Below are 14,429 nucleotides of genomic sequence, written 5' to 3'. Positions count from 1 at the left end.
ATGTATGCTTAAAATTGAGCCTTGTATTTTTTTTTTTTTTTTTTTGTGTGTGTGTGTGTGTGTGTGCAGTTCGAGTGATATATGGCCAAAAATGGTCGGGTGAATATATGGTTATATTGATCAGCAACCTTTTTTAACAGAAAAGTGGGACATTCATACAATTTGCTACTGTATCTACTTAATTTCAGTCTATAATAGTTAATTTTCAGGGAAGTACGTGTTTCGCATAATATGCTGAGTTGTGATGCGTTGCTCTTTTTCTTTATGCCAAAGCAAACAAGTCGATGACTACGATGCTATAGAAAGTAGACTCGCAAACTTATATTCAAATAAAAATCTATCAATAGTTGCGATATCCAACATCCGTATAGCCTATATGAATCACTTACGCTAGTAACTCACTTTTACTTCTAGCAATGACTCATTTACGATAATTATCTTGCAATTCGATAAATCATTTCATTATACAATGAGTGATTGAACATGTCATTTTCATGTGTGTATGACCAACAAAAATGCTTACTGCTGCAAATATAATATAGCAACGTTATTTGTCACTATATACAACAAACAATGTACGTAGCTACCGCGGTAGCTATACCTATCCTAAATAATCTCTTTGAAAAAAAAAAAAATCATCTCATAAAACTACCTCATAAATGCTGATTTTTCTTCTCTAACGTATAAATATACTAAAAAGCATTCTATTTGACGTGACTGATTACCACTGATGTATGAGAATGCGATATATTTTTAAGTTTTACTCTCGTATTTCTTGTTCGCGACAAAAAAGACGCTTCCACCCCTCGATCACATCAATCAAAGGCAAGAAAGGAGGTCAGCTGGGTACTATAATGAGTGGTATGTTAGGTTTATGGCACAGAAAAATTATCACACTACCCTGGAAATGCCCCAAACCCCTATAGGAAAATCTTGTCAAATATAGGCTACCTGGTGATTCTGGGCGCCGATATGTTGATTTAAGAATAATGAGTCTTGGGCTTTTTTTACATAGCTTCACCAGTGCCTTAAAGCGGCTTCATTTATCGCGAAAAACAAATACGAGAGTGAAATTAACTATAAATTAGGTTTAGTACGACAATAACAGCCTCGCACTTTCCCTCTCCCTCACGCCACTGGTGACGTCACAGTTTACACCTCGACACAGCTGATTTGGAAATACCCGCACGTTATACCCGCCAATGGACCCCGCAGACCTGCCCTAGAGTACGTAAGACCGGTGCGCGGGAAGCTAAGTCGTGGAGAAGGTGAGAGGCGGAAGGTGTGACCGATGAGACATGGGGAAAGGCAAGAACCGTAGGAGGAGTGTTAAGGCCGGCCCGAGCAAGTCTTCCTCTGCGGTGGTGGTAGGGGTAGGCATTGTTTTACACCCCTCTATTGTAGTGGGTAACGCAGTACGCGCCTCCTGCATGCTGTGTGTGGCGATGTGCCGTTCAGACTTGCGTTGCTTAACTTTCCTTTGTGTGGTGGTGGACGCCTGGGCACGAGAATGGCAGCAGCATGCCCTTGAGTCGCGCCCAGCACATCCTATGTGACCCCTGTGGCTGTGTGTAACGTTGTATCTGTGGGGAAGACGTGTGCTGCAGGCCGTTTAAGGTATTATTTGTGGTTATCCCAAGGGAGGGAGCTGTGAAGGTTTTCCATGACCTGTTTTAGGTTTCTTTGTGTTGTCTTAACAGGAAGTGCTGCCTGATAAACAGTCCTGGGTAAAGATTCGTTTTAGGTCCGTGCCAGTATCTCATAATCTACTTTATGAAACATCAGTATCTCTTCATATATCTTTTCTACAAACCTTAAACAGTCATGGAAACGCTTTGAAAATCCAATTCAAGGACTTTTTTTTTACTCTTGTAAATAGGGGATAATGTTTACGAAAGCACGTCGCCTCCTCTGGTGGCGGCCGCAGCGACGCTGCAGCCACCACAGCCGTAAAATAGCTCACAGAGGGTTTAGGGTCGGGGAGCATATTTAAACTACTCCAACCGAACTTTACGACCTACTAACGGGGGGCTGCGCCCCCCCACATGTATGTGTGACTTATTTCAGCGAGGAGGTATTTCTCGCAACACCGGCTGCAGCGTCGCCGCGGCCGTCACCAGAGGAGGCGACGCTCTTTCGTAAACATTATCCCCTATTTTCAAGAGTAAAAAAAAAGTCCTTGAATTTGATTTTCGAAGCGTTTCCATGACTTGAAGGTTTGTAGAAAAGATATATGAAGAGATATTGATGTTTCATAAGGTAGGTAATGAGATACTGGCACGGACCTAAAACGAATCTTAACCCAGTCCTGGGCACTGGTTCCCAACCTTTCCTTCTTGTGGCTTATTTTGTACCTAAGCCTCATATAAAACAAATCACTTTCATTAATCAAATCAGTAATGTATTATTTATATTTATTTTTACAACTAGAAACATTCTTCAACAAAGAGTTATTATTAGGGGCATTTTTAAGTCGATACAGAAACCATTTTTTTGGGGGGGGGCTATAGCCCCTGTAACCTCCCCAGAAATTATGGCCCTGAGTTAACATTATTTACAATAGTAGTGACCAGTCAGGTTACTCTTTATGCCACGCCACATATTGGCTCTGGCTTTGCAATTTATGGTATACAATTGGCATTTAACTTGTTACTATATCAAGATGACTCTTTGTGTGTGATTCTATTTTATAGCTGAATATCCAGCACATTTTTATAGTTGCATGATCACACAATGAAATGTCCACGTTATTGAACAAACCCAGCTCAGTCATTAAGAAGAGTTTGTCTATTCAGCAAATCCAGTTTGCCTAGTGCTTTACAAGGTGAATGGGAGAACGAGCTGGTCTACTCATTAGGTGGGAGTGAATAGTGAACAACCACTGCCTCACAGGCTTGGCAACTAGCCATGGCTAGCCAGACCCAATAAATAAACAGCTTTATTATTGGACAAGCCATAGTGTAGTGGTTAGCACGTCTAGCTACAGTGTCTGAGTTAGAACTCCGTTCTAGGCAGCTGACAAAGATCCCACCCAGTTGTTTATTACTCCTTTCAGGATGGTCAATAAAGGGGTACTGGGAAAACCAGGGGAAGGTAAACTGTGGTAGCACTTGCCCTGTGTAGTGGGTTCTTACCCACCACAGGCTCCAAGGCCAATGCGATGGAAACACACTAAGACCACGCAAAGCTATAGCGTATGCCCCAAACTTCACCTCTACTTTAGTTAAATTTAGTTTCCATTTCATGTATACATCTTTTGGGGTGCAAAATATGAGTAAGCATTGTATTTTGGACATAGGTTTTTGTTCCACCTCTTACACAAGTATATATCTGTTGTATTGTTTTTCCACAGTAGATAGCTATTGTTTGTGTGTGATCTGCTAAGTTTCTACCATGTATTTGTAGATACTACCTTGACAATAGTCCTAATATCTAGTGATTGCTATAATCTTACATCTATATATTCTAGCAGTTATTCAGTGGAGAAAAGTGAACAAATAACCTCAAAAGATAGGAGGAAAGTATAGTGGTGTGATGCACTTGTGGCATATCTGCATAGTTCCCTACATATTCAAAGATATAAAATGAGTTACAAAAGAAAGACTGGTCCAATCTATTTATTTATATTTATTATTATTATTATTATTATTATTATAATTTTTTTTTTTTTTTTTTTTTTTTTTTTTTTACCTCTGGAAAAAAAATCTGATAGATGGTTGATTTGTCAGCTAGCCTCAAAGCTCTCCCTATTGTGTTATGATATGTAGGGGCTGATATTTTTAAGGTAGTACTGACATGTTTTAAAGGCAAAATTATCTAAAATACTAAACCTAAGCTGGTATGTTTATGATAGACTATAATTTTATTATCATTGTACTTCACCTTATCTGAGACACAGGTGAAGGCAGATAGTGGCTGGGTCAGTGGTCAAGCAGCTTATCTCTAGCCTGGACTCCTTGAGGTGTTTCAGGTGAATCAGTGATGGCCAAGGCTGTAAAGTACCAACACTTCTGCCTCAGCCAATTATCACATAGATATTTAAATACTAATAATTTCAATTCAGCAGTGAATTGCCAATTTCTTCTTAAACAAGCCTTATATTTTGAAATGGTGTCAGGTTGTGTTACTGGTCATTAGTTTGAGTTTCAAGTGGCGTGTAGGGATGGCGGTGACAATAGATCTGGAGCGTGTTGAGCGCATGCTTACCCCAAAGCTCAATGGGTTATTTACAGTAAGTTTTGTTTGAAGAGTGATATTACAAAAGGCTATAAAATTGGTTTGCTTTAAAGTTAATTAATATATTTTTACCTTATGTAACTAATGAGCTGTTTTATATAACCAGCTTTGGCTGCCATTTTTATCACTTTTTTTTTGTGTGTGTGTAGCCTATATATATATATATATATATATATATATATATATATATATATATATATATATATATATATATATATATATATATATATATATATATATATATATATATATGTGTGTGTGTGTGTTTGTGTGTATGCTTTATGAGTAGAAGTTCTTTGATAAATCAATAGGTTGGGGGTACATCATCTTAATTTTTTGCAGTTAAGTTATATTTTCACATACTATACTACCTCCAGTTGAATGCTTTTAGGCATCAAAGTTTTATTTCAATTATTTTCAAGGTGTGCCTATAAATGAGGGTCATTTTCAAATAAAAGTTATTTTAATGATACATAATAGAAAGGTTCAAAGCACTCTAGTTGTAGAATGTGTTCTGTTTGTTTGTGTAGAGTGCATGGATTTGTTCTAATTATGCATGTAGTTATTGCTCTTATATATTGCATTTTCTCTTTTGCTATAATTACATGGAAAATAAATTAAGTTTTAGTTACACATAATGGCATACAAAACATTATACTTGAAAGTTTTCTAGAAGCAGAATTATTTTTGAATTTGTATTATCACAAATTTTTTCCTCTGTTGAAGCTACATTTATATTTTATTGGTTTCAACAGACACAAACAGCACCTGAACAAAACCATATCATCGCTATGGGAGAAACTTCGGCTCAGCAGAGGTACCAGAGGAAGGGAGGTGGTGCGAGACAAGGGACAGCAAACGGCTCCAGCATGATTGGAACCACCCCCACATTGGAGGAGAGGCTGATAGAGAAAAGTGAACGAGAGAGGCTGGTGGTGTGGAGACGGCCAGTGACCACCTTGCATTACTTTGTTCGGGAGTGTGTCGTTCTGGGAGGGGAATACATGGTCAAGTAAGTACCCACTACTCCTTTATTAAAGAATGTGGAGTTATGGAGAGAAGTTATTGGTGTCGTTCCACATGTTTTGATTATTTTACATTTTCAGTGTTTGTTCCTCAGTTTTTTTGTTTGACTGACTTTCCTGACTGATGCATGGGATATTTCTTTATTCCATCACTACTCTGATTCTTGCCAAGTAGAAATTAATTTTACCTAATGCATGGTTTTAGGTATCGTGCTATACAAGTGTTTTTTTTTAATAGAATAATGTTAAATTCTGGGTTCAATATATTAATTATTTTCTAATTTCATTCAGAAAATTCATACTCTTGTTTTGTAAGGACAACCCATTTCTTTATTACTGTAGTTCTATAAAGTGAGTGTTCACTGTATGCAAAATATTATAGTGCTGATCTGTGATATGATTATATGTTATATGTATATATTTTTTTCCAGGCTATGGCAGTATAAGAAGATCGTGTTGTTAGTAGCCATGGCTGTAGGCAGCTACTATGCTGCCTACAGGACACCAGGCCCCCACCAACCTGTAAGTATGTTACTGTCACCGGTAAAACTATAGAACATGGTACCATTTGTGATCAGTAAATTTTGCTATTCTTGTGTGTGCTATGACTTAAAACATAATGGAACTCCCCACTGATGTTCTTCATTCTTCATAAGAGGAATTACTCAAGTTTTTTTACCCTTTCTTCTAGTTACTACAAAGTATAGCCAAAGAGTTCTGGTGGTGCTGGTGGTGGGTGTGGCTTGGCATCCTCTCGTCAGTGGGTCTGGGCACGGGGCTGCACACATTCCTGCTTTATCTGGGGCCCCACATAGCCTCCGTCACCCTCGCAGCCTACTCCTGTAACTCTGTGGAATTTCCTTCTCCTCCTTACCCTGATGAGTATGTTTGCCATGTGTTTCGATGGTGTTGATGTCTTCACCAGTCACTCTTTTTACTTGGACCTTTTCTGTTAAGCTGTCTCCTACAATTGCTTTTTTTATTTTACAATAAGGTTACACTTATATTTCTGTTATATTCCATTATTATTACTATTATTATTATTAATGTGTTGAGTGTGGCAGAGGAAGTATATAGGAAAGTCATCTTGGGCACGATTCAGAAGGTAACATGGCATGGTTAGTGATGAACAAGGGGGTTTCAGAGTGGGAAGAGGATGAACAGATCTGATGTTTACCTTCTGACATGTGAAGCATATTTAAAGTGAGACCCAATCCCTAATCTCAGACTCTTGTAGGAGATACATCCTTATTATTACAGTATATACGACATGTAGTGGACCACTCACATAACTATTGAGAGGGATGATGTTTCGTTACAGTATCATGTGTCCTGAGGAGGAGGTGTTGGGGGAGATGTCCATCTTGACTATAATGTCAAAAGTTCGCCTTGAGGCCTTCATGTGGGGTGCTGGCACAGCACTGGGTAAGCCAAGTCTCAGTTTAATGTTTATAGTTTCTTTATCTGTTCTTGCCATTTCATGCTATCTTCTTTATCCACTTTTATGTCGTGATAGATGTGACAGTGGTAGTGCCATAGGAGAGGTGGGAAAGATGAAGAAGTAAAATTGTTTAAGATATTTTTGGCTAGATGCTACAAGACTCTGGAAGAATTAGAGCTAGCAAGACTGATATTTTAATTTATTTATATATGACTTGATGGCTCCCATATATCCAAGATAGTATTCAAGTAAGAAATAGAGAGAGGAAAAAAATGGCTTAATAGAAAAGTGATTTTAGATACACTCTTAATGAATTTGACGTGTTCTAAATAACAAGAAAGAGTGATTTTAGAGGTATTCTTTATGAATTTGACTTGTATTCTAACTAACAGAAAGAGTAATTTTAGACCATGAATTTCACTTCCATTCCTCTTGTCTTTCACAATTTCAGAACTTGCCTTATTTTTGTATAAGAGTCACTCATTGTGCATTAGTTAGGTGAACTGCTCCTCACAAGGAACATGCCTCCCAGCTTATTTAGTAATTAAACCATAATCTAAGCTTATGAAGGTGCTGTTCTGCACACACCAGGTGAGCTGCCACCTTACTTCATGGCACGAGGAGCACGGTTGTCTGGGTACGACCCAGACGATGAGGAGATGGCTGAGTTTGAGGAGCTACAGCGGTTGAAAGAGCGGCCTGAAGACATGTCCTTCATCGACCGTGCCAAGCTGTCTGTAGAAAAACTAGTGGAACGAGTTGGCTTCTTCGGTATCCTGGCCTGTGCTTCGGTGAGTGAATGGAAGGAGAAGACAGATTGTTTCCTGTTTTGTTTGTATTGTGAAAATTATTATTCAAGATGATTTATATACATTTAAAGTTGAAAGTAGTGTTTACTTATGAAATTTGTGTTACTTAATTTATGAAACTGCTATTTATGATAAATTTTATGTTTTGTGTGTGTGTGTATATTTTGTGTGCATACACATGTGCATACCTGTAATTATGCATGCATATGTGTATATCTTTATGCAAGTGTCTATATGTGCTAAGTTGGATCTCTACAATAACGTTTTCCAGAATAACATTATCAACAATAATGACGAGTTAAAATAGATACCAAGTTTCTATAATGACTTTCAGATGGTTTCAATTAACAAATATTTTGCTAAAAGAAGGAGGCTGGATTGATATTGGATAACATTTGCTTGCCACTTTTCTAATAAAGTAGTTGTCAGACAGTGATAGTGATTCACTGGGAAATCTTGAGATGTCATGGCAACATCATAAAAGCTTCCGCTACTTGGATACCTTTCTATCACTGCAATTTCCGCAACATTCTACGTATATGAATTAGATGGTAGCACATTCCTTTAATGTGAGTTTTATATTGCTCCTGTTAATTTGATAACTATTATTTCAGCTTAAAGGATAGTAATAGGAGGGCTTCAAATGTAAAAAATCCTGGAGTGGAGATACCAGTAAATTTTTTATACTGTTGAGTCTCGCTAACTCGGACTAATAGGGGGAAAAGTTGGTCCGACAAACGCGAATGTCCGACATAGACGGATTTACCCCCAAAAAAACAAAGAACCTCAAAAGCAAACCTAAAATATATTTAATTATATTAAACTTATGTTACAGGACACAGAGAAATATATTGCATGCAATGACACTTGTTTTATACTCAAGTTAATGACCTTCCTCTTCACCCCGCTTGGTCTTGAAGCTCTTGAGGACATGTTGGCACAAAAAGTCACACGTGTCAATCACAATCTGGCTTGAAAATAGTAGAAATAACAACAGCAACCACGGGGTGCTTGCGACGCTGTGATGTAAACAACACGGACTGACGGCCACCTGTTCTATATATACGTATTCCTTTATATGTGAGTAATGATTATGTCCCATTTTCTGGCGTTTGTGTACATCTATCTATTAAGGATGCACCCAACATTTTCAGATCCCCAATCCACTGTTTGATCTGGCTGGCATTACCTGTGGTCACTTCCTGGTTCCATTCTGGACCTTCTTTGGAGCTACACTTATTGGTAAGGCCATCATCAAGATGCACATCCAGAAGATGTTTGTCATCATTGCCTTCAATGAGGCCTTGCTGGCTCGGGCTGTGGGAGTGCTAGCACTTCTCCCGATGGTAGGGCCTAAACTGGAGCAGCCTTTTAAGACCTTCTTAGCGAAGCAGAAGAAAAAGTTTCATCGCAAGCCAGGCTCTGAACCCTCAGGACAGGTGAGTTACAGTGGAGAAGCTTTATCAGCCTCAGCATTACATTTTAATCTTTGACGGAGGAGAATTTATCTTCTGCTGAAATTGACTTTGATGGCATAAATAGTTAGTCTGCAGTTGCCAACTGAAAAATGTTTGTTTTGAGTAATTCCTTGAGGTGTTCGTATTATTTTATATTATTCCAGCAATGTCTTTTTGTATATATTTTTCAGTAATTTGTTGTTAGCTACTTTATGTTTTCCTGATACTACTGCTTTACCTCTGTTGCTTGTAATAGTTATGGTGTGGCAAGTATTGTATCACAGTCTTGTCTGGCATACATGGCTCTAAGTACTTCCACTTTTTACCTCTAAAGGATCGAGCGAACATCTTAGCATGGATCTTTGAGAAGTTGATTCTGCTGATGATCATCTACTTTGTGTTGAGCATAGTGAACTCCTTTGCTCAGAGCTACCACAAAAGGATACACAAGCAGAATCGTGAGCGAAAGGCAGCTCAGGATTGATGTACCAGAGATTGGAGACTATTTCTTGTGAGTTGTATTGTTTTGAGGAACACAGTGCTAGGGAGTAAATGAATATTTGGTACTGCATAACTATTTGAGTGTGAATTGCAGCAGTTCATATGAATTACCATTATTGTTATTTTATTTATTATTATTATTATTATTACCATCTTTATTATTTTTACTGTTATTGTTTAATTCAGAAGATCTATTTTTAAGTGTTACTAGATATTTTGTGATGTGAATGGTAATTATTGTTATGTTGATTAACCAACCCAGTCCTTTCTTGAAGCATTCCCTACCCTTAGAGTCTACCTTTATCACACACACACACACACACACACACACACACACACACACACACACACACACACACACACACACACACACACACACACAAATAAGGAATTCAGGAAAAAAGAAGTTAATGTTACTGTGACTAAAGTAAATATGAATATCAGAGAAATGAAATTGCTCCATCACATTCACCTTTCTTTTGTTCAGCTTCTGTTGTTTGTATTTGATTGAAATGTCCTGGAAGTGGAGGTAGCATTGGAAGATAAAAAAAAATTCAGTCAGGATAGGAAAGTGATTGACATAACATTATTAAAATTTGGTCTTTACATTTTGTTCATTTCTCAAACAATGATAAATAGGTGTTGAGATACCCTGACAAAGACATTAGTCATTAAACTGTATTATAGCAAAAGTGACTATGTAGGATGGACTACAATATTTCACATCTTGCTAGGTTGTCTTCTATTTAATTAGGTCCACCCTGAAGCAGTTAAGGACAAATTTTATGGATGCTCAAATAATTGTACAGGGAATCTTTACTTCATTTTGCTGTTTTATTCCACTTTCTATAATTTAGTTTCTTGAGGTTGCAGTAATTTTATAGCATGTCTCCCATAATTCTTTCCAAATTTTTGCACACATTGATTACATTATTAGTGACACAATTCCCAAAATGTAAGGCGGGAAGTCAAAAAGAGCTCAGCTACATAAGGAAAAAGAAGAAAAGTATTTATAACAAAGAATGAAAAGTCCAAGTAAAATGACCCACACTTCACACATGCAATTCTCAGAATAAAATTATCTTATGAACTGCCTCCATTCCCGCCTTTCTGTCATCAGCTGTATTGGTTGCTTAATTTCCCTTTTGCACATGCACACTTTGTTCAGGCATGATCCTGAATGTCTCTGCCTGGTTTCTTTTTTAACTTCACTGGCATTGATTCTTTTCACCACTGCTTAACAAAAAATACTTTTAAAAACTAATGAAATACTGGCTTGCTGAGTGTGGTATAGAAAGCTTATGACAAACCTATAGACAGAGTACAACATATTAAAATGACATGGCTTGAACAAGGGTGTTTTATTGGAAGCAAGAGATCATCTAGATTAGGGTTTTGTGATTGAACAACATTTTAAGAAAGTTAATGTAAGGAAGACTTGGGTTGTTCATGGATATGGAGGAGGGAATGGTTGTTGTATTTTTCATATGGTGTTAAGGCAAGATTTTGAGTCTTATCTTTTTGCTTGTTTCATTGATTTTTATTCCATAATTGCAAGTCATCACCTCTAGCTATCATTCAAGTTTTTTCTGATTGTTGTCATAACTGCCTTAGACTTTTTTTTGTAATTACTATTCTTTGTACCATTTTAATATAGTGAAACCACTTCACAATACTTTTTTATTATGATACTATGACCTGCATTCCACACCTCTCCAGCTTCTTATACAGTGGGGTATATTAGAACGAACGTAATAATTGGTTCTAGAATATCATTCGTAATAACATTTGTTCATTTTTGCAAATATTGAAATTATGTATTTATAGGTAATCTCTTCCAGGCCCACAGCCTAGATCAAAGTTACCACCTAACATGGCAAAGATTGTTTTTTTATCAATGTGCCCATATCTCATTTCATAGCTTACAAACTACTATTCTGTTATATCTTTTACTAACCCTAAAACCTCTTTGAAAACTACAGGAAACAGTGTAGTGTTCAAGGCAAGTGTGAAAATGACCCAAACCGTCCCGTGGCTCATCATCCTACAGGAAAGCTTAGTCCCTCATCAACCCCCTTTAGGGTCACTTAAAGAGATGAATATATATATATATATATATATATATATATATATATATATATATATATATATATATATATATATATATATATATATATATATATATATATATATATATATATATATATAAAACCTTCAGTAGGGGAATTGCCCCCCTCAACCACCTTGTATTTGCATTCCACTGCCTGTGGCCACATGGGTTTTCACACTAATTGTATCATTATTTTCACATTTGTTTTGATTCCTACGTTGCCTCTTACAGTTACTCAAGAGCTTTGGGTATTGATAAATGACATATATAACGACAGAAGAGTATTACAAATTGTTGATTTAGCCATACCATACTCAGTACTTGAAATTGCTACATATTTTCTTTCTCACTTGGAAATTATTTTTCTTAATTTCTATGTTAATTAACATTCCCACTTTATTTTGCCAGTTCATGACAATAATTATATTGCACAATAAGTGTAAAAAAAAAAAAAAAAAAAAAATCCACTGCTGAAGGTGAAAATATAGATACATACGTGTACTGCTGAATCTCAAACATTTGAAAACATGATGCTGACGCTTCAAGGGTACAAGCCGTCCTGCAACTGATGTTTTATCGATACAAAGCATTCACAACAGCATGAATCAGCAACATTCATTCGTTGTAGCATACCCGACTGTATCACTGTCATTCATGCGTGCCTTGCAGATGATTCATAGTATGCTTATTCCTACTGCTCCCTCCCCAAGAGCCTTCCTGCACATACCATTCAAGAATTATATTTTCATAAAGCAGGTTTGATACCAAGATTTCTTGGATTATCCCATTGTTTATTTATCCAGTAGTTGTTGTTATTTGTCCTTGTGTTACCAAAACATCTATCTCCCTTACCTTGTAAAGCTCCTAGATGTTAATTAAAGTTCAAGATTTTTTTGAACTGCAACAATGAGTGGTGGGACTTGGGTCTGCAATTTCTTCCAACCATATAACTTTTTACTAATCACAGCAAAATAATATATGCCTGTTACAGCATGAGCTATTTGGTATCTTTATCACCCATTATAATGATTTTAAAAGACTAACGCTCATATAACAAGGATTCCCTGTCCTGATAAAAATAATATTTTAATATTTGTGGGCTTTCTTAATGCACACTCTTAAATAACACAAAAAAAGGTGTTTTCTTTTAAACAAACAGAACTTGTGGTAATCAAGTTGATCCAAATCATATCACTTCCCAAATAACCCCAAACATATTCAAAGTTTCTCTTAAAATGTATGTAATATTATCAAGTAGGTTTCCATCCTTACTGATTAGTTTTGCTGGAAGAACATTTTCAAATAGTATTACATATGTAGCCTTCTGAAGTTTGTTGTATTATAATAAATATTATTTTTTATCTTAGTAAAAAATTTGGTACATATTTTTCACCAGTTTTTTTTCTTTCTAATTTAACTCATAAAGGCAGAAGATATCCTTTTTCCAAACTGACTGCTGCAAGCACCTAGCAAGGAGTAAAGAAAATGACCCTGCTGCAAGCACCTAGAAAGGAGTTGAAAGTGGTGACCCATATGCACATTGGGTTGTTCTGGGAGCATAAACCACATGTTTCCAGTGTTTTCTTGTGTGATATATGAAATAAAGTATGATAGGACATATTGGTGCAAAAAGATTACCATTCCTCTGCATTGTAGAATAGTAATTTACAACAGAGAGAATATAACAGGAAACAGCATATTATTGTCTAGTGTTGCTTCATATGGCAATGAAGTGTGGAATGAAAGGATCATGAAAGAATGTACTTGGTAGGAGAACCTCTGAGCTCCCAGCCACCAAAGAGGTCTGTGTCTGGTTTAGTGTAAATAGTATAAGTAATATAATAGAAGGTATAAGAGTATTTATACAATTTTTATATGCCATATGAAGATAAATTAACTAGATTAACACACACACACACACACATAGTATCTTGTATTAACATATGATGTTCTCAGGTTTGTACTACACTGCTACAGTTATTGATTAAAGTCTTGAGTGTTGAAGTGTGATCCTGGCTTGGCAAAGTGTCCCTTGAGAGAGGAAACTGTATGGTTAATGTTTAGTGCATTATTTTGCATGGCAAATATTTTATGGTAAAGTAATTTTGCACAACAATCTGTTCCTGCACATAAATACTCCCGGGATGTTTTAGTTTGATGCAATATTCCCCATCAGTCAAATATTCTAAATCCTTTAATATGTTTTGTGAAATCAAGCATTCCTTTGAAGTCATCACTATTTTTGGGGTTTGTATATTAATGCAGTAATTTTATGTTGTAGATATAATTTTGTAATTAAAATTCAGCAGCTCATTATTTCTTTATCCTGTTTTTGTTAGGCCAAGTTATCAAATGTATTAGAAGAAAAAAAATAATGGAAGACTTAAATAACTGGTTCCAACTTGTCTATTTTTGTTATCAACATAGTATATTTCAATTAAACATTGTATTCTCTACTTTCTTTCTTAGGTGAGATGCCTAAAAATCAGTGTGGATAATTGATAATTTTGACGTGTGACATTGTGATGCCCTATTTTAGAAAATAGCTCAAGTAAAAAATGCAACAGTAGTAGTACCTTTATTTGATACTACCATCTTACAAGTACCAAAATTTAGGAGGAACGGAGAGAAAAATGAAAAGACAGACACAGACACTTTGTATGGTATCCAAGGCTTTTGTGCTACAAAATGTAACTAATACAAACTTGAAGAGCCTTCAAGATAACCATCATACATTTTTCCCATAATTTTTTAAAAAATGATTAAAGGACATCAGAAGATAATGGTCTCCCAGATTTTCAGTATCCCGAATTTTACATCATCAATATCTGAATGTCATCTGTGCCATGT

General features: G+C 36.3%; 1 protein-coding gene across 7 annotated transcripts; it reads left to right on the top strand.

The window, feature by feature from the left end:
- Positions 1–1,093: 1,093 nt before the first annotated feature.
- LOC127007340 (vacuole membrane protein 1-like) lies at positions 1,094–14,148 on the top strand. 7 transcript variants are annotated; one of them, XM_050878165.1, is made up of 9 exons: positions 1,226–1,373; positions 4,992–5,248; positions 5,693–5,783; positions 5,953–6,143; positions 6,583–6,686; positions 7,294–7,493; positions 8,666–8,950; positions 9,303–9,479; positions 13,006–14,148. In XM_050878165.1, the coding sequence occupies exons 1-8, from the start codon at positions 1,299–1,301 to the stop codon at positions 9,450–9,452; spliced, it is 1,353 nt and encodes a 450-aa protein (XP_050734122.1). In that variant the 5' UTR covers positions 1,226–1,298; the 3' UTR covers positions 9,453–9,479; positions 13,006–14,148. The 7 variants fall into 7 exon arrangements, with proteins under 7 accessions (XP_050734125.1, XP_050734126.1, XP_050734122.1 ...); XM_050878168.1 differs by lacking the exon at positions 13,006–14,148 and having other exon boundaries at positions 1,094–1,227; positions 9,303–9,837; XM_050878169.1 differs by lacking the exon at positions 13,006–14,148 and having other exon boundaries at positions 1,139–1,268; positions 9,303–9,837.
- Positions 14,149–14,429: the final 281 nt, after the last annotated feature.

This window comes from Eriocheir sinensis, chromosome 35 (genome assembly GCF_024679095.1).
Source record: "Eriocheir sinensis breed Jianghai 21 chromosome 35, ASM2467909v1, whole genome shotgun sequence".
NCBI classification, from domain to species: Eukaryota; Metazoa; Arthropoda; class Malacostraca; order Decapoda; family Varunidae; genus Eriocheir; species Eriocheir sinensis.
The sequence above is the reverse complement of the archived record's forward strand: the minus strand, read 5'-3'. Positions and strand labels throughout refer to the sequence as shown.

Coding starts and splice junctions, on each gene's coding strand:
- LOC127007340 (XM_050878165.1), top strand. CDS start 1,299: ATGGGGAAAGGCAAGAACCGTAGGAGGAGTGTTAAGGCCGGCCCGAGC. Junction 6,687..7,293: donor GGGTGCTGGCACAGCACTGG/GTAAGCCAAGTC, acceptor TGCACACACCAG/GTGAGCTGCCACCTTACTTC. Junction 8,951..9,302: donor GCTCTGAACCCTCAGGACAG/GTGAGTTACAGT, acceptor TTACCTCTAAAG/GATCGAGCGAACATCTTAGC.